Genomic DNA, 19,538 nt, shown 5'->3' with positions numbered 1-19,538 from the left:
ATAGATTTATCATCTTTACGAATTTGCGATATCATAAGTTATCGTAAGTGGGTATGGCAATATCTCGCAAATGTATCTAGCAAAATTGATTACTACTATATTTCTCAAACAGGAAATAGAACGCGTGTCTTTCTATCTCCAGGTTGGGAAATTTAGTAGTTATCAGGTTTGTTAAATAAATTTGCGAGACATAAAGCTATCACAAATATAAGACGAGAAACTCCCGAAAAACTCAAAATTGGAAGCAAACCGGAGTAGCAATTTACATGATACCTAACAAGCTACTCCCTCCCTTCCAGACCACCAAAATTGAACACTTACCGGTGCTATTATATCGCATCAAGATCGCCTCCAGCGGACTGCGCGGCACAAGCGACGCGTCGAACACCTTCTTCGAGTAGCTGAGCGACTCGTTGCAGGTATCCATCAGGATGGCGATCGGCAACCGGAGATTCTTGTCCGCAATCATCCGCGCCAACAGTTCGCTCTTGGAGATTTTGCTCTCGTCGAAGTGGGGCTTCGTCGGCGGAATCACCGGCGACACGTCGTCCGGAATGGCCAGCGGCGATATGGCGGTCGTAGTCGCCAGTGACTGCGCATCGTCTTCAACGCTGTCCAACTGATCGTCAGAGGTCCGTTCGATACTGATACCATCCGTGCTGTCCGGGTGATAGTGATAGCTGTCGTTGTAGTGGCTGCTAGTGTACAGGAAGTTGCTGGCTAGGCTGGTTTCCAGTACCGTCGATGATTGCAGGGAATCGGCGGTATCATGATCCAAACTGCGGCTACGGTTCGACGTCGACTCTTGTAGATCTTCGCCGATGAACGGCTGTGCGACACTAACTTTGCCCTCACTGTCGGGTATGTGATCTTCAGAACTATTACTTCCCACCGTACTTGTACTGCGGTCCGTAGGTGACAGTTGTTCTTCACTAGACTCATGTGGAGTACTGTGTGTAGTGGTCGTTGAACTCACAGAGGTCTTGTCACCTTCAATTTCTTCACCCGACACGGGCGTCACTCGATAGTAAACGTCATCCAGCAGAATAGCTGGCTGTTGGTAGTTGTTTAGATTGCGGTCCTCTTCCGGATCCGGACCGTAGTTTTCGTCTTCATATAGTGGACTAGAAATGTCGCCTCCACCTCCTCCACCGGTCGCCACATCGCCTTCACCATCGTCTATGGAGTCCAGTTGGAGTAGTGTCTCTAACGAGAGCGTTTGCTTCGAGAAGCTCACTAAAGCTAAAACTAACACTAAGATCGGTGGATACATTTTCTTATATTTCTGTTGGATTCGATTTGTATGATTCGTTGCTTGTTTTATTCAGACTTTTTGTAAGGCACACACGCACACTTTGCACTCTAAAAGGGATATCTTCGTTCTTCGCCTAAAGCTTCGTTTGCACGGCTCTTGTTTCGCACTTTCGTTTGGGTTCTTTCTTTTCGGGTGCAGGACTTGCTTCGTTCATTGGAGATGCGTTACGTTGCAGCTCACGGATCGTAATGCTGTTCTGCTACTGACTGAGGCAGGATCTCGAAACCACGATTTGTTCAATCTGCAAAAAAAGGAACACGAAAAGAGACATGGGTGAGTCAGTTGTTGGTTTCGTCTCTTCTAGCGCGTTTGACTTTTTCGTGAATAATTAATTCACACGACTGCGAGGTTTATCGACGTGACAATCCCAAACACCACAACCAATTTGCTATGATAAATGAGCGCTAATCAACTTCTGGCTGGACAACGTCTTTCGGGAGGAATTGGTCAAAACATAAATCGCTGCCAAATGTAATAAGAAGGCCTAATCGACAACGGGGCCCGCTAAATCGCTGAACCATTGTGATCATCGATATGACCTTGACGCTACTACTCCACGCTGCACCCTCCCCCTCGTCGTAGAAGAAGGTGCCCGAGTGGACACTAGAAGGACCGGTGGCTCTCACTATACCTTTTCATGCTCGTCGTAGTCGTCCACCGAAGTCGAATTCTTTCACTCACTGCTATTCGCGTCCGTTCAATATGAGTGCGAGAGAACTACAAGTGGCACCGTGACTGACGACTGCCGTGGCTAAATCGAGACTAACACGTACTTCTAACGCCACCAAAACCACCGACCGCTCGTCCACTCTACCATTAGGCCTCCACCGCCGCAACAGACCGGCTGGTTTACCCGAGCAGAGAAGTATGGCAAATGAATAACATATTCTTTTCATAAATGAAATTCTCTCTAATCTCAGTACATAGACTATACTCTTCAATTCGTTTACACGGAGCATGTGTTAAAGTTACACAGTTAGGTATGTGTAATAATTACAAGAGTAGCTACAAGAGTTTTTATTTTCGTCCCTATTTCTTCCACATTGTTTCATTTATTTTTGTGCCATCCGATATAAATATGCAAAAATGGTCAAATGGCAAAGAAATCTCTCAGTTAATAACTGTAGAAGTGCTCATAAAACACTAAGCTGAGAAGCAGGATCTGTCCCAGTTGGGATCTACACAAGTGGCTGTCCTCTCTGACGTTGCCATCACCTTTGCTGTGTTGACCTTCTGTGCCTGTGTTCTCTGCACCATTCAGGTGTTCGTCGTAGTGCTGCTTCCACCTTTCCTTTTCCTCTCGTCCGTCCGTTAAGAAGCTCTCATTCTTATCCCGGCCTATTTCAGATGGCTGCATGAAGCCTTTGCGGGATGCGTTAAGCTACTGCTTCTCTGAATTGAGAGCTTTCCTTGCCGAAATCATGATTTTTGCATTCGTATATCGTGTTGCAGGACCGGTTCGATGATACTATATGCATAGGGAAGTCAAGAAAATTTCCATTTTGAAAAGGTCCCAGACAAACCATGAATCGAACCCAGACACTTCTAGCATGATTTTGCTTTGTAGCCGTGGACGTTATCACTAGGCTAAGGGAAACCTCTCATCAGGTCTTATAAATCAAGGCATTAAGCTCGGATTGGTATCTGATTGTTACAGATTTGCTATTTTCTTCTGATCGGGGGTAGGGCTGCTCAGATCAGCGCACGCGGGAGAACGAAACCGCGGTGCGCGGTTGACCGGCATATTAGAGAGGCTCGACGACTCGGTGTGGTACCTACATATATCGACGTAACATGTGTGTACGGTCGGTGGGTGACAATATCGTGAAGCGTAAGCGTGGTGTGGTCGTCGAATAGGTAAACGGATAAACGGACGGAAAGAGAGACACGTCGGTAAAAGCAGCAACAGCAGCAGGTGAGATGCAAAGCACTCGACGACTTTGAGAACGCGCGCATTGGACGGTGGCGTAGATGGGGGTTCGATGGGGATGTTCGACTAAATCTTTTCTTACAATTTTCAAGAAACCAAGGAGGTCAGGTCTACGAATTTCTCAATATTCCTACTGATTTCTGACCTACCTACCTGCCCAGCAAACCAGACATCGTATATCAATGTACAATCAAAATCATATATCTAGATAAACTTTAACGGAATTCTATATTGATATGTTGATATGAACTGTCAATGATGATAATAAATCATATTCACTGACATATGACATATAAATCGGATTGAAATTCATAAATTTGCCTTGTGAAATCAGAATTTGAAAACAAAAAACGTTTACGCGGCAACCTGGAATCGAACCAAGAACCTTGTGATCGATAGGCCCGAGCGTACACCACGCGCCCATCGACGCCTTGATGTGAGGTGATGCTAAAACGATACATTAAGCGTTCGTATTGCAATAATCGTCCCACCTTTCATAAGGCAAAATGTATGAAATTCGATAGTCCAGTTCGCTGCGTGTAGTGATATGAAATTGTGAAAATGTCTGAATAACCTCTCAATCGTTGTTGAAAAATGGAAACACAATCGTTTTAATTCCGTTTTTTTCCTTTGAAAGAATTTCTATGAAAAAAATGTGTTACAATTTTGAGAACACATCTGAACAGATATAGCGAGTTGACAACAAGTTAATTATATTTCAAACGGTCAAAGTCGGAGCCTTCCTTAGGTTTGAGTTCGCGGCTACAAAGCAAAGCCATGCTGAAGGTGTCTGGGTTCGATTCCCGGTCGGTCCAGGATCTTTTCGTGATGGAAATTTCCTTGACTTCCCTGGGCATAGAGTATCATGGTACCTGCCACCCGATATACGAATGCGAAAATGACAACTTTTGCATATAAAGCTCTCAGTTATTAACTGTGGAAGTGCTTATAAGAATACTGAGAAGGAGGCTCTGGCCCAGCGAGGACGCAATGCCAAGAATAAGAAGAATAAGAAACGATCAAAGTGCTTAAAAAAAGTTTCTATTTTGCTAGTAAATTTCTAGAAAAAATGGGTGGTTTGTCTCGAGATTTGTAGATTTAGCGTGTTCTTAAAAGCTGTCCGATACATTCCTGGTGAGATATTGGTAGATTCATTGATTAAACCTATCAGTGATGGATTTCTTTGAGACCGTTTGTGGCAGATTCTTGATTTTGGCAAGGTAATTTATTGTCACATATTTGGCGATAGTTCTGAGGTAGATACAAATTATTCCAATATGCCCTATGGCGCCTCAGCCGAAACGAGAAAATTAAACCAGATCCCATCTCCGCTCTGTTCATAAAACATTTCAAAATATTAGTTTAGTTTAGGATACAATACATGTTCCATAGCTCATCTCATGATTCCTTATAAATATACGATTAGTGCACCATTAGATTTTGTTTTTTTGCTAGGTTTAGTTTGGTTTAGTTTGCTACAATTCAATTTAGTTTGGTCCAATTTATTGAAGTTTTAGCAATCATCTCAAAAGCAACGTATACGTCTTTTTTAGTCATCTCAAAGAACATCTGTATTATGGCTTCAACATCCAACTAGTAAACTCATGCACTGAACAATTCCTACTACATCACTGTAAAATCTTCGCACATGTTTTGTGTGACGTATATGTGCCAATAAGATGGGGTTCTTTTTAAGTGGATAGCTACGCGACTGCGAACGGAAAACTACAAACTCGAATTCAATCTTAAACGATTCAGGAAACAGGCCAAGCTTAATATTCTTTAATTTTCCTCCATATGGATTTTTTAAGCTGAATGTACGATTTGCGAGCATAATGCGTTTCTCAAGACGTCACAAATTACTACTGGTATTTGAACCTGAAAAGCAGGTTCCGCCCCACTTGGCATGTAATGGGCAGAGAAGAAGAAAAATCACTGTGTGACAACAATCAACAACGACGGCCCGCGTTCGGCATGCATTCGACCAACATCAGTGCGCGGTTGTGGTGGCAGTGGCGGGCGTCGTCGGTCGTCGTTTGTGCAGTGGTCAATCACTGAAATTTAGTTGAACACCTTGAACGTGGTAGTACAGAACAGGTAGCTAGTGTATTCGGACGGGGGGTTGTAATCAGTGAGCCGTCCCTAGCCCAGTGGCAAAGTCCACGACTACCAACCAAGGGTTCTGGGTCCGATTCCTGTTCGGTCTAGGGCCTTTTCGTAACGGAAATTTCCTTGACCCTGGGCATAACAGTATCATCGTACCTATCACACGAAATACGACCGCTAAAATGGCAACCTTGGCAAAGAAAGCTCTCAGTTACAATAACTGTAGAAGTGATCTTAGAATACTATACTGAGAAGCAGGCTCTGTCCCACTGAGGACGTAATGCCAAGAAGAAGAACAACCAGTGAGTCGATGTTGTTCCCCTCGCAGATGGCGCGTGAGCAAACTATCATAGCATCCACATGTGCGTCGACTCCACTGCGAGATTTGTTTTGATACCGAAAGGGAGTTCCCCCCTTTCGGTGAGTGGTAGTTACTTGCGAGCCCGTTACCGCGGGTGTTACACTCAGCTAATCCAAATCGGATATTTGCACGAAAAGGTAGGGAGTTGATCCTTTCCAGTGATCAAGTTGACATTTTTCTCCTATCTGGTTCAAACCAGTTGCATAGAGCAGAGGTTGATGGCGGTTTTGTTGGGCTGTTTGAAGTTGCCGAACCGTGCCGTAATACGGATCCCGTGGCTGGTCAAGTACGTCATTGACTAAAATTGCAATGTGTCGGTTTGAGCACTTTGATGAAAATCAATCCACCTAGTTGTCAAGTTTTATTTGATATTCTGCACTGCACAGTAATGTTCTCTCAATGGCTTATGTCAATATTGGAAAAAATTGAAACTAAATCACACTAATAGCTGCAATTGATAGCTCTTGTTGATAGATTAATATAGGGTACGGCTGGCTATGCATTCTACTTCCAAGAAATCGGTGCAAGCAATTTATCTCTTGCTACTATGCGTTATACCGTCAGCGTCCAATTTAATCGCAGCTGTCGTAGAAGCTGCCACTTTGATGGGGAGGTATGTTGAATTTGCGGTTTGTGGTAGCGCAACCACGCACAAGGTTGCATTAACACATTCGGTAATTGATGATAAATGGTGGACAGGAAGGATTAGTGTAGATATAGTTGTTTGCGGAATGAGTATTTGCATTGCCGAGTAAATGACGCCAGAAAGGCCAAGACAATTGACGACAATTTTCGGGAGAATTCTTAAATAAGGCTTAAGTGAGCAATATGCTAACACACTTGGCCTCAGTTGAATAGTTCTCATATGTTTATGAAGAGTTCTGGTAATGCTTGGTGAAGTTCAAAGTTAAATTCGTTTATCAGAAATAGCTCGATCTGATAAAGCTAAAGCTTTTGTTTAATATGCGGTTAATTGGGTTCAATATTTAGCATTTTTATTGTACCTATATTGTTGAAATTCGTTTCTCATTCTAGAACATCCGCACACAGCAAATTATGTCACCAATGTCATTCCTCAGCCTCATATGTTGTCACGCGACGTGTACGATCCCCTGAAACACCGCTGTAAATCCATTCATAACAATTTGATCTACTAATGGCATTACAAATGAGACAAATGTGAGTGATAGGCCGCGCGTAATTGCAGCTGTAATGAACACAAAGAATCGCCCTCAGAGCACGCGTTTATGTCAACTGTGCACTGCACTGTTGTGTCGGTAACATGTGACAACTAATCTCGTTTTCAGTTCAGATGTTGTTTCAACAGTAGACTCCTCGTGGGAACATTCAACATTCAACTGATGTGACCCAACTGGTCCAGACCAGTGCGAGGAGGAGGTTATGTAACCTTGTCCTGGGTGTGCTCGTTTAAGGGTGTCAGCACGACATGACTGCTGTGGAATACGGATTACGAGTATACAAGAAAGGGATTGTCTCCTCTCACTTGAGTCACCGGTTAAGGGTGGTTACTTTTCTTACGAATGGGAAGATAAGGCATTCGTAAAAAAGGTTTTGTTCAAAAGTTTCGAAATGTACGGCATTTAATGAGGTTGTTTCTGTTGATAACCGTGAATTTGAGCATGATATGCTAAGAGGCTCAGCAGCTAGGATATACTACCAGAAAGCTAGTACGTGTCAAGGCCAAGGTTATTTGAGCCCATAAATAGGCTTTGACTATGGGATGGTCTTTCCTGTCTCCTGTTCAATATTGCGCAAAAAGGTGTTATGAAACGGGCGGACTTCAAAGCGTGGGGAAAGATCTTCAATAAATCCAGTCAGGTCATCCGTTTCGCTGACGACGTGGACATTATCGGAAGATCGTTCATGGTGTTTATAGTATACCCGGCTGAAACGTGAAGCAGATTGAAGGTTGGATTGAAGGTTAATACGTCGAAGACGCAATACCTGCTAGCTGGAGAAACCAAGCGCGATAGAGCTCGCATTGGCAGACGTGTGATGATCGACGGAGATGAGTTCGAGATGGTGGATGAATTTGTCAACGTTGGATAATTGGTAACGTCGGATAACAACTGCAGCAGAACAATTCAAATACGTATCATTGCCAGAAGACGTGCTTACTATTGATTCCACAAAACTACTACTACGTGTACCATGTACAAGACGCTGATAAGACGTTGAGGTAGTCCTCTACGGGAATGAGACGTGGACAATGCTCGAAGAACGCTAGGAGTTTTTGAACGATGTATGCTTAGGACGATTTGGGCGCGGAGTATGTGAGAATGGCGCATGACAGAGCAGAATGAAGCACGAGATTGCGTATCTCTACGGTGAACCCAGGTTCCAGAAAGTCGCCAAAGCGCGAAGGGTACGATGGGTGGGACACGTTGTGAGAATGCCGGACAAAAATCCCGCAAAAATGGTGTTCACCTAGAATTCGGATGGTACAAGACGAAAACAACGAGTTCGGCTATTTGAGCTCCATTCAAGGTCAAGTAACATTTCAGGTTTTGTAATGGTTTTATAATTGAAATAAAACCAAAAATTGTCCTTCAAACAATAACAAAAACAAAATTAACACTAGAGAGAGACTTTCAAAGCCGAAAATTCTACTTGTTGTGGCGCACTTGCACCAACCTCTGAGTGGCAACTCTGGAAATTGCGACTACTAGCCAAAAAAAAAACAATCTGTAATAGCTAGTACCTATTCGTCACCATAAGTGAATGGCCTCAGGGCACACTTTTTGCGCGGCGCTGACGAAAGGAAAAGCAATCCCATCGTAGACTCTCTAAGGTTGCAATTGCATCATTCAAGTGTTAGAACACAGAGAGCTCCGGTGTGCGTTGCTGCCTGTAATTTGTAATGCTAATGTTTGACACTTGTAGCGTCCAGTTTGTGTGTCTAAGTGTAAGTTGCTTGCTCCATGATCGTTGTTGTTTCTTGTTTGTTGGGTGACATATGGACTTGTTTGCGCGACTTGTTTCTGTTCAATTATCTTCTACACCTTGGTGGGTCGATTGCACCCAGAGGGAATTGAACAATCGAGCTATGCGGACCTGTGTGCGCATATTTGATTTATGATCTCCGTTTTTTCAGCTATATTTACCCAGATTATTGCTTCTATTTCTAATACCTTTTTCTTGTCTGACTTCATTTCAGGTGAGTGAATTATCGTAATTGCTAGGTTGCACCAGTTAGATTTGATAGACCTGTAAGGTAAGTCGATAGTAAAACAAAACCACATCAATCCACCTTCCTGATGATCGATCAATAGATTGGACCACACACACAGCCTACACGATGAGGAATCGTTCGATTCAAGCTCTTATACTTAGTTGTCACTTCATGGTGGTTGTTGTTCACACGCTTCTTCGCCATCCAAACTCACCGGTATTCCGCTGCGGTGGTATCGATGCGCTTTCGCATTCAATCATGTACCAACCATAACACCGGTAAATTATTGTGCACTTTTGTTCGTTCACAGGCCGTAATGGAGGGTTCCCCCTCGTTATGGTGTCGTTTATTGATACACTCTTTTTCTCCCCTTTCTTCGCATTACCGTTTTCGGTGCTGTGTACAGGGTTCGCCCAAAAAAGTGAGTGATTGTTTGATTGATTCTTTTTGGGATTTACTACTAACTTACTTGACTTTGAACGAATAAATTTGTATGCATCGATTTAATATATTAAATACTTTTGATGTTCTGCTTTAGAATATTAGACCTACAAAGCAGAAAATTCCACTTGTTACTGCGCACCAAATTCGAGTGGCGACTCTGTTAATCGCGACTACAAGCCAAAATCATAAGTACTGTAGATTCTGGTGAAATTTATCAGTTGGGTGCATTTGATGACCAGGAAAAGCACGGGAAATATCCGAGAATTCGGAGGACATCCAGGGAAAATATGTATTTCAAACATAAGACTACCGGTTTGTTAAAATTAAGCACTATGGGCGGAATTAGATTTTTTTTTCAAGAGGTGCACGACTGCCTGTCACTCGTACTTCGCATCATGACTTATTTTTGTGAGTTGGTAGAAAAATAGTTAACGATTAAGATCTTTGAAACATTACTAGAAGGGTACCGGAAGACATTCCAGGAAATGAGATGTTTGTTAGATTTCCATTTAAATTCATGTTAAATTTTCAATGTGATCTTTGCTGGATGTCTAATGGGAATCGAAAAAATAATTGACCAATTTCATGAAAGTTCTTTCTGAGCGATCACTGAAATGATTAGTGTTAGATTGCCAATAAGGTTTTTAGTGGATTCTAGAAAAGAACTTCAGCGTGCGGCTTATTTTTCGTTCTTAAAACCAAAAATTCGTATGCTCTTCTGAGTTAAAATCACATAAAAAGGTAAACGTCAAATTTTGTGCCAAAAATATTAAGATTTAGAGGTGGCGCAAGCGACTTGAAGGTGAAAGTTCAAGTTATGAAATATGACCTTCAGTCAGTGAAGTCTTCAAAACTTTGTTATTTTATTATGAATTTTAAAGCTCTTAGCATTATTCTCTTCAAAATTAAATTTATAAATTTATCTAAATTTTTACTCTTTTTACTAAAAAAAAACATCTTTTCATCATCTAAGTCGAGTCATTAAGTCTAGTCTAGTACACGACACTGAAGACGGCCTTACAGTTGAGGTCGAAATACGCGTATCTGTCAAAGGATACAACTCTAGTGGAATTAAATGGTATAGTACTAAATTCGGTTTTTTATCTACTTATAAGTATTCCACTAAGCAGCTCGAAGATTTATAATCAAAATAAAAATATCAAGTCGCAGAATCATTTTGCCATCCGTTTTTTTAATATTGGGATAAATTAAAGAACCGGAGAACTAATATTAAGGTGAAACTCCGTTGAATCCGTAAATTTCTGTGGGAAAGTAGTTGTACACAAGAAATATTCTCGTACTTGCTGGTAATAGTGAAGTTATAATTAATAAGACGTCGTTGCCAGTTATCACTGCATCACTTTGAGTCTTTTTCACTTCGACTAAATAATATTGTTTGATGTCGTACTCAATCATCAACATTCCTGACAACACTGCACATTGGTCCCAAAGCCATATCTAGGAAGACAAAAATGATTGCGCCTAAACCGTCAATTTTAGATATATGGTGTCTTCGGCAAAGTTTCTCCATATTTTTCAGACATTTTTTTCAGAGATGTGAAATTAGGGTGGCCCACATGGTTTACGAGATCAGCACATAAACTTTTTTACTGACGCATTTAGAACTACACAAAGTTCTACATTGTTTTAGAACAATCGATTTGGAGCAACTTTGCCGAAGAACCCAAATTTCTATCTCTTATGGTTCGCGAGTTATGATTTTTTTTTAACAAAAAAGTTAGGGTGGTACTGAAAAATCAGTTTTTTCTTGATAACTTTTTATACGATAATTTCTCACAAAAACTTTGTTCCGAGTACTTTTAGAAATTTTGCTTGCGCAACTTTTTGCCGAAGAAACTACTGTTCTATCTCTTATGGTTACAGAGTTATAAGAAATTTTCTTCGAAAAAATGATTGTTTTCAAATGCCGATATCTCCGATATTCTCTGTTTATGGTGAAAAAAACTTTGAGGACGTTTTTTGTTTGAAAAGATTGACAAAATTTTGAAAATAATATGTTTTTAGCTGAAAATTGTCTATAACTTGAAAAATATTCGAGATAGCTCTTTGGTGCCTTCAGCAAAAATGTGCAAAATTGAAAGTTCTGATAGTGCTTCATACAAGGTATTCATAAAAAATCAACGCTTACACATATATTCACCATAAACCGAATTTTAAATGGTAAAGAAAGCGAAAAAAAGATATATTTGCTAGAACAATCGAAATAACTGTATGTATGTCATTTAAAATTGAATACACATGTATTGATTTCGATCAAAGTAAGCGGAATCTAAGGAGTTGAAAAAAGTAAAATTATTTGCTGAAGCAGTTTTCAAGTGACCAAGGCCCACCTTCTGGTTCATTACCTCAGACAGATATTTGGGATTTATATCTGGCTCTTGTTCAAGATTCATGCATTCTTCAACAAGTGAATGCTGCCCTGACTAATTCGTTGTAGCAGATTTATTGGATTTGATTGAATTGAATGGGATAAGTTGGATGCACAGATAGAATAATTGCAGATACTTCTATATTTCTATGGGAGGATATCACGGGAAGTAACGTTTTGGTAATTTGAAGAAATTCTTCAAAGTATACGTTTTGTTATCGTTTGGGGTTGATAATTTAATAAACGGAACCGGTATTGAACGCATGACCTTCTGCTTAGTAAGCCGAAGCGGCAGCAATTTATAACCAACCACGGCATAGGTTAGCTGGACAAACATTATGTCGCGTGAAATAACAAGACATCGTTTATGGATAAATGCTCCATGGATCACTGTTAAAAGTGCTTCAGCAACAAACTTTCCCTAACTCCAAACATTTCGCTTACTGTGATCGATCTTATTTCATTACATATATTTTCAATTTTAAATGACTTTACATACAGTTATTCCGGTTGTTCCAGCAAATATCTCTTTTTTTCGCTTTCTTTACCATACAAAATTCGGTTTATGGTGAATATATCTTTAAGCAATGATTTTTTATGAATACTTTGTATGAAGCACTTTCAGAACATTCAATTTTGCACATTTTTGCTGAAGGCACCAAAGAGCTATTTCGAATATTTTTCAAGTTATGGACAATTTTCGGTTGAAAAACATATTATTTTCAAAATTTTGTCAATCTTTTCAAACAAAAAACACCTCACAGTTTTTTCACCATAAACAGAGAAAGAAATAATCTTTCTAATGCCGACAAAAGATTGAAAATCCGTTTGCGCCTTTCGGAGATATCGGCATTTGAAAACAACCATTTTTTCGAAGAAAATTTCTGATAACTCTGTAACCACAAGAGATAGAACAGTAATTTCTTCGGCAAAAAGTTGCGCAATCAAAAGTTCTAAAAGTGCTCGGAACAAAGTTTTTGCGAGAAATTACCGTATAAAAAGTTATCAAGAAAAATCTGATTTTTCAGTACCACCCTAGCTTTTTTGTTAAAAAAAATCATAACTCGCGAACCATAAGAGATAGAAATTTGGGTTCTTCGGCAAAGTTGCTCCAAATCGATTGTTCTAAAACATTGTAGAACATTGTGTAGTCCTAAATGCGTCAGAAAAAAAAGTTTATGTGCTGATCTCGTAAACCATGTGGGCCACCCTAATTTCACATCTCTGAAAAAAATGTCTAAAAAATATGGAGAAACTTTGCCGAAGACACCATATATCTAAAATTGACGGTTTAGACGCAATCATTTTTGTCTTCCTAGATATGGCTTTGGGACCAATGTGCACTGCAAGCGGTCCGCCGACCCAAAATTAGAAAAATGAAAAAAACGAAAAGTAGTGATCGGGTGATTGTTTTAAGCACGGTTCTGCAAAGTTTTAAGTTGTTTTCATGAGAAATTAACTAGAAAGTGTTCTTTAATGAACAAGTAATGAAAGTAAACTGTGTACGATGTTCTACGTGTAGCGAAAATGATACAATTGTGCGAAAATTGTACTTCGGCCGTGGGCGAATAAGTGTAAACAAACGTAGCAAAGTTCGCCACTCGTGTTGAAAATTAGCACGATTTGTAAAAGTTTGACTAGTTACTAGTTACTAAACTATAACAATTGTAAGGTAGCAGTGTTCTGATGTCCTTTTAGCATTTTGGGAGTGATTCATTAAAGGTAAGTGAAATAATTTGAGAAAAGATTTGAACCACCGTCAAATGTGTTTGTATGTGTGAGGAAGCCATTTTTCCTGCCATGACAGGGATTCCTTCCTATATGTCCTGAAATGGACACCCTGTTTCTAATACAAATAAAATTGCAGTAAAATTGTTTATTTCACGGATGTTTTTCCGGTAAAATAGTATAATTCAAGTAATTTTAACGGTAAAATAGTAAGCTTCACGGATTTTGTCGGTAAGATAATAGATTTCACTGTAATCTGTATTTTTGTTATGTACAGTTCAATTTCAGTGATTTATTTCACTGGTTAATGCCATGTCTCCGCAAAAGGTTAAAAAAACCGACGCTTATGCTTATTGGTTTTATAGACCCGCTTAGTGGAGTTCACGGCCCCTTAGGGGTTTGCGGACCATCGGTTGGTGAGCCCTGGCTTATAATAACTATTGTATTACGTTTATTGGGCCTTCGTGAAATCCAAAGTGTATAGTCAATCGTGTTTTGTTACGTGTTACTCTATGGTAAAAAAAAAACTACTGCAACAACTGTACATTCTGAGCTCGAAACATGTGTGATAAACTCTTTTTTATGCCAATTGGATAGCCCCCTTGATTACAAAGTTAACAAAAACCCATGATCAGTGCTGGGAATGGTAATAGTAGTAGGCTTGAATTTCGCGAAAATCACGTGGGTCTTCCCAGTACAGTAGTTCAAAAACGTGAATCTCATCAAGTAGCCTATGATGGGTGCATGAATTTTCAAAACCATTTGTGTCATTGAAGGCTCTCAATGCGGGAAATGCTGCGGAAAATAGAACATTTTTCTACAGTAGTTTTGGGTTTTTTTAAATAGACACTACACGTTAATGCTTCCAGTGGGCTGTTTGCCCTTTGAAGGAAGCACCACACTAGACAACGGGCTAGCATGCAACGCCCAGTGGCACAGTCGGGAAACATTCCTCTCGAAAAGTTTTCGGCCTGAGGCAGGAATCGAACCCACACTCCTTAGCACGATGCGGCTAAATGCCTCGGTGACACTAACCGCACGGCTACGAAGCCCATCATTGGTTGCCCTTAGCAACGGGTGTTTTGCTATTTTCAAGGCTTTTTGCCTACAGCAGTGAGGGGTGTGAATTTCACTGGCTTCGCCTGACTGTGATTTGCTTTGCTTGGCTACTGTAGAGTGAATTTCTACTATTTACAACTTCGACGCACTTTTGATGAAAATCATTTGGAGAGTATAGAAGAAACATATTTTTCTATAGAGTGTTGCCAAATTTACCTATTAAATTAACTTTTTGTCGAATGAATATATTTTGATTTTTTAAAATTTTTGATTCCATTGTGTTTATCAGTCGAAGCGCTTAACTCCCTGAGGTGCTTAGCGTCAATCTTCAGAAATAGTGTTTTAAGTTAAAAAGTGCAAATTTTCCATAGAAAACATCAAACAATCTTCGATTTCGACGAAGAATGTATTGCCCAATTCAAAGATAAGCTATTCTGGGTTGATTAACCTTCGGGCTGTCGTGCTGTTGTACTTTGTACAACAGTTGTGATTTATATGCTATCATTTTGCAACAAAGATATCTATCGAGACCAAACCAAAATGTAATCCTCATGAATCTTCTTAAGAACAATACTCGACAGTTTTTATTTACAGTATGGGTCTTTGTAATATGGTAAAATCAACAAATGTACATGGAAGTCGCATAATAATGAATGCACTATAGACGGTTCGATCAGGGGCCCAGATAACCGTAGCGGTAAACGTGCAGCTATTCAGCATGACCATGCTGAGGGTCGTGGGTTCGAATCCCACCGGTCGAGGATCTTTTCGGGTTGGAAATTTTCTCGACTTCCCAGGCATAGAGTATCTTCGTACCTGCCACACGATATACGCATGCAAAAATGGTCATTGGCACAGTAAGCTCTCAGTTAATAACTGTGGAAGTGCTCATAAGAACACTAAACTGAGAAGCAGGCTTTGTCCCAGTGGGGACGTAATGCCAGAAAGAAGAAGAAGATAGACGGTTCGAGTATACCACAGTTTGAAATCGGTATATCTCAAAACCTAGATAATATAGAAACTTGGGATCTTTAATAAAGTTGTTCTGGAGGTGAAGCGCTATCTGATGGTACCTCATTTAATTCGGAATTTGACCGCCAGGTGGCACTAGTGAGCATGGAAGTTTTACTTGTAGTTTTGCAGATATTTCACCCAGGTAACCACTAAGCATTTGAACAAGTCGTCCAACAGAATGCTTAGAGCATTTGATCTGCTATTTGTTTTATTTGAGCAGTTTGATTGCTTATCTGTTTGAAACCAGCAGAAGCACTGCTATCTTAAATCACTCTGTTATTATTGAGCATTTTCAATGCAAGGGATGTCTTAGATTCTAAGCAACCAAAATGCTTATTTGTTGCTGTACGAGTGCCGTGATAAAAGAGTACAGTTATATGTTACTAATTCTAAAGAAGTTTGTCTCTCTCATGCCAACGCCTCGTGAGTGGGATGCCCTACCATCTGATGAAACAGAACAAGATATCTTCACAACAAACAAGAATGTTGTCGCCTAAACGAACTTATAAATATGTTTCATTCTGACTCATAAATATGTTCTGAATCAAGTTATTCACTTTTTCGGAGAAATATTATAATTTGTCACTTTTAGTATCAAATTTATCAGGGATCGGCATGCCGGTTACTCTGACATATTCTGCATCCGATACTTAAGTCTGCTCAGGACTTAGCTTAAGTAGGACATAAAACCATCGCTTGATGCTGAACCTTCTGTGGTATACTCTGCAACGCGAAGCACAATTAACTCTACCAACCCCACCAGTTCGTGATTTCGAAACTCAATCCAGGATAAAGCCAAAAAAACTACACCACAACAACAAAAATACCGAGACAAACAACGATGATATGTGAGAAAGAGAAAGAGGTGTTGATATTTTTGTTTTATTTCTCCACGGAGGCGTTACTTTTTTTGACAGTAATAAACAACGTTTCTGAAGGAGGAGCATTAAAGCAGCCCGTTATTTCGCCAAAACCTGCTTTGGTACAGCACTACTGGCAGCTATATGTTCAACGAGCATTTAATGCATTGTCGTACATACGAATATAATGCTTGTTGAATGCTATTTAAAATGCTTGTTGGTTACTTAGGCAATATCCTGACCATTTAAAAGGATAGCGTCTTTAGCAAAGTTGTTTAGTAGTTCATAGTGAGCATGACAGTTTTGTTTTGCGATTACTGCAGCATCTTGGTTTTTCAGACAGGCACCTTCGGCAAAGTTGTTCAGAAGCCCAGGGACTATCAATATTTTGCAAAATCTCGAACTTTAAAGATCAAACAAACAAAGAATTTGAGCTACTGAACAACTCTGCCGAAGACGCCATCTTTCTAAGTGATCAGGCTCCTGACATATTTGCGAAACAAATGTTTATGCTTACTAGCGCCGCCTGGTGACAAAGTTTTGAATCAATTTGCTCAAATATTGATAGTCCTTGAGTTGCTGAACAACTTTGTCGAAGACGGCATCTTCCTAAGTGGTCAGGATCCTGAGATCTGCGAAAGTACAAGTTCCATGCTTACTAGCGCCGCCTAGTGGTGAAATCTCAAATTTCTTGGCTAAACTAATGATAGCCCTTGAGGTACTGAAAAAAATTGCCGAAGACGTCATCTTTCTAAGTGGTCAGACTCCTGGGATATTCGCAAAACCATAGGTGTTGTACAAAATACAACGCGCGATTACTCGCGTTACAAAAATTCGCGCGACGACCGAAAGGTTAAAAACTATACAACAGGCATTGGAAAAATCACAACAGTGTTGCCAGATCGTCAATTGTTTTTACAATTGTTAGATTTTTGATTATGTTGCGATTCAGTCGGTATATTGATAGACGAAAGATCTGTTCTAACTTAACAAGGGATGATAGTAAACACACGTTTTATCTTTTTGGTAAATAATTGAATTATGCTCTCTCTTTTTTACTAGTTCATTTATTTGTGGCTCAATCGCGTTTAACGCTTTACGGAGCCTGAGAAATTCATTTTTGAATTATTTACAATGTATTGACTTCTTGACTGCTAAAATTAGTACGGGATGGAGCCAGGGTACTCGTGGCAACTCGAGGTTAGTGGTCACAATTGTTGAAGGAAGGACATGGTAAGGATTGGGTTTAGGGTTCTAACATTATGCTCTCTTAGTTTGATATCGTTTTGAACAATTGAACTGAAAAAAGGTAATCTGGCAACACTGTTGTTAATTCTTTTTTAAGGCTTCCACACCTTCCGGAACACTGTTGTATTTTTTTATTTTTATTATTTGTTTAGTTTTAGATCAGCTCAGAACACTTAAATTTTGCTATGAGCAATAAATTTTTCGTCGAAATCTTCGATTGCTTTGAATTTTATATGGAAAATTTGGACTTTTCAACTTCAAAAAAACTCAAATTCTTGAGCTTGGAACGCCTTGGAGAGTTAAGTTTAAGTTAAGTTAACTGTAAATTGTCTGATTTAAACTATGGAATCGAAATTTTTGAAATAAAAAACTAATTCGACGAAAAAATGGTTTAACATTTTAAAATTAAAAATAAATATATTTGGCAACACTGTGTTCAACAGAACTATTTTTTTTCGACTCCTTAAACAAAACAGTGGTCACATTATTTCGGGTCACCCACTGTTATGGATCATTTCTATTTGAATTGCATAAAAATGACCTTTTGTCTTTCGACCTTTTGTCATAGATTCGATTTTTACACATATCAAGAGACCAACATTTGGTTGAAATCGGTGATTGTCGATTACACGTTTGCACCTTTTTGTGGACCATATACAGTATCCGGTAGCTGTTAATTTTTCATTTATTTATTTTGTACTATCTTCCATTCTTCTTCATAGTCACATCTTATGACAACACTTATGAAACACCACAGTCCTGCTAAATACTTTTTTGCAATATTGATTCAATCAATTAACAACTTTATTCTGTGTCGTAAATCTTGTTTTTGAAATAATCAACTCCGGTTGTTGACATCAGCGAAACACCCGCAGAATGACATCATCCTGGAAACAATAAGTTAGTCAAATACCGCATAAAATATAATAATCACTGTTACTACATACGAGCAGCCTCTGTTAAACTGGTCGAGCTTGCAAATTAAAAACGGTAAAAGTGGCTTTCAGGTCAACTTTGAAGTAACAATGTAACCTGGCCGCCCCGGAAGCGATCGCAACCGAGTGGCAAAAGCAGCCCCTAAATTTATACAACCGGAAGCGGTCCCAGGCGAGGTCAAGAACGTTGCGCGCGGTGACACTGTTTCCGTGTGCATTTCTTGTAGCAGGTTCACAACACTTCCGTTCCTTGTGAAACCGGAAGGACACACTGCCACCGCCCTGTCGGCTTAGCAGTACTCTACTAAATAAGCAATCCGCGCGAAGACGACGACGGTGTGGACAGAATTAAATGTCTTGTTTATTTTGTTGGCTGGATTGGATGGTTCTTGTTCGGGTACTTTTTGTGCCCTCCGTTACGCTTCGCACCCGATTGACGACGGGAACACCTTTTGCATAATATGTATGTGAGCGGAAAAAACGATGAAACGGTTCATTTTGTAGGAGCTTCGTTCGTTCATGAACCCATTAGTCATAATAGCGGCACGGAATATCAAGTATGCGGAGTCAGAAGCTTTTGCCTTTCCTTGGTCGTACAAGTACCGCCTTGGGTTGGAACCAGTTGACCCTAGCCGTGCTTGTTGCCACTTCCGAGATGCTTGCACTTCTCCTACACAGCCAACTTCTGGTTTTGTCGTTGCTGCTGGGGTGACAAAAAGGGATTTACGAGTGAGCGCAGTCAGGAGGAGCACTTTCCTCGCCTCAGGTGAATGCCATGTTTTATTGCCGGTCATGATGAAGCGGCTAATTCAGTCGCGCGACTAGCCTTCACAACGTTTGCCGCAGACCATATGTCTACGCCGTGCAAAATTTTATTACATGGTATGCTAGGTAGCGAATTGTGAGAGAAACTTTGAAATTCTCTGATAAATCTTTAAATTTGAAACTTCAAAAAC

The 19,538-nt window shown here is 40.0% G+C and overlaps 2 protein-coding genes across 5 annotated transcripts in view; one reads left to right on the top strand and one right to left on the bottom strand.

Moving 5' to 3' along the window:
- Positions 1-19,538, top strand: part of LOC5564210 — a 209,711-nt gene that overhangs the window by 75,229 nt on the left and 114,944 nt on the right. The gene's annotated exons all lie outside the window — the stretch shown is intronic.
- LOC5564410 overlaps positions 1-19,538 on the bottom strand; it is a 132,156-nt gene that overhangs the window by 65,331 nt on the left and 47,287 nt on the right. For 2 of the 3 annotated variants that reach the window (XM_021838488.1, XM_021838487.1), the window contains exon 2: positions 322-1,556. In XM_021838488.1, the coding sequence (XP_021694180.1) occupies positions 322-1,273 (952 nt within the window). In that variant the 5' untranslated portion in view covers positions 1,274-1,556. Of the gene's footprint in view, positions 1-321; positions 1,557-1,946; positions 2,096-19,538 lie in introns of those variants that run through there. The other variant, XM_021838486.1, reaches the window with a different exon arrangement.

The sequence above is a fragment of the Aedes aegypti genome, chromosome 1 (assembly GCF_002204515.2).
Source record: "Aedes aegypti strain LVP_AGWG chromosome 1, AaegL5.0 Primary Assembly, whole genome shotgun sequence".
In the NCBI taxonomy this organism is placed as follows: Eukaryota; Metazoa; Arthropoda; class Insecta; order Diptera; family Culicidae; genus Aedes; species Aedes aegypti.
The sequence above is the reverse complement of the archived record's forward strand: the minus strand, read 5'-3'. Positions and strand labels throughout refer to the sequence as shown.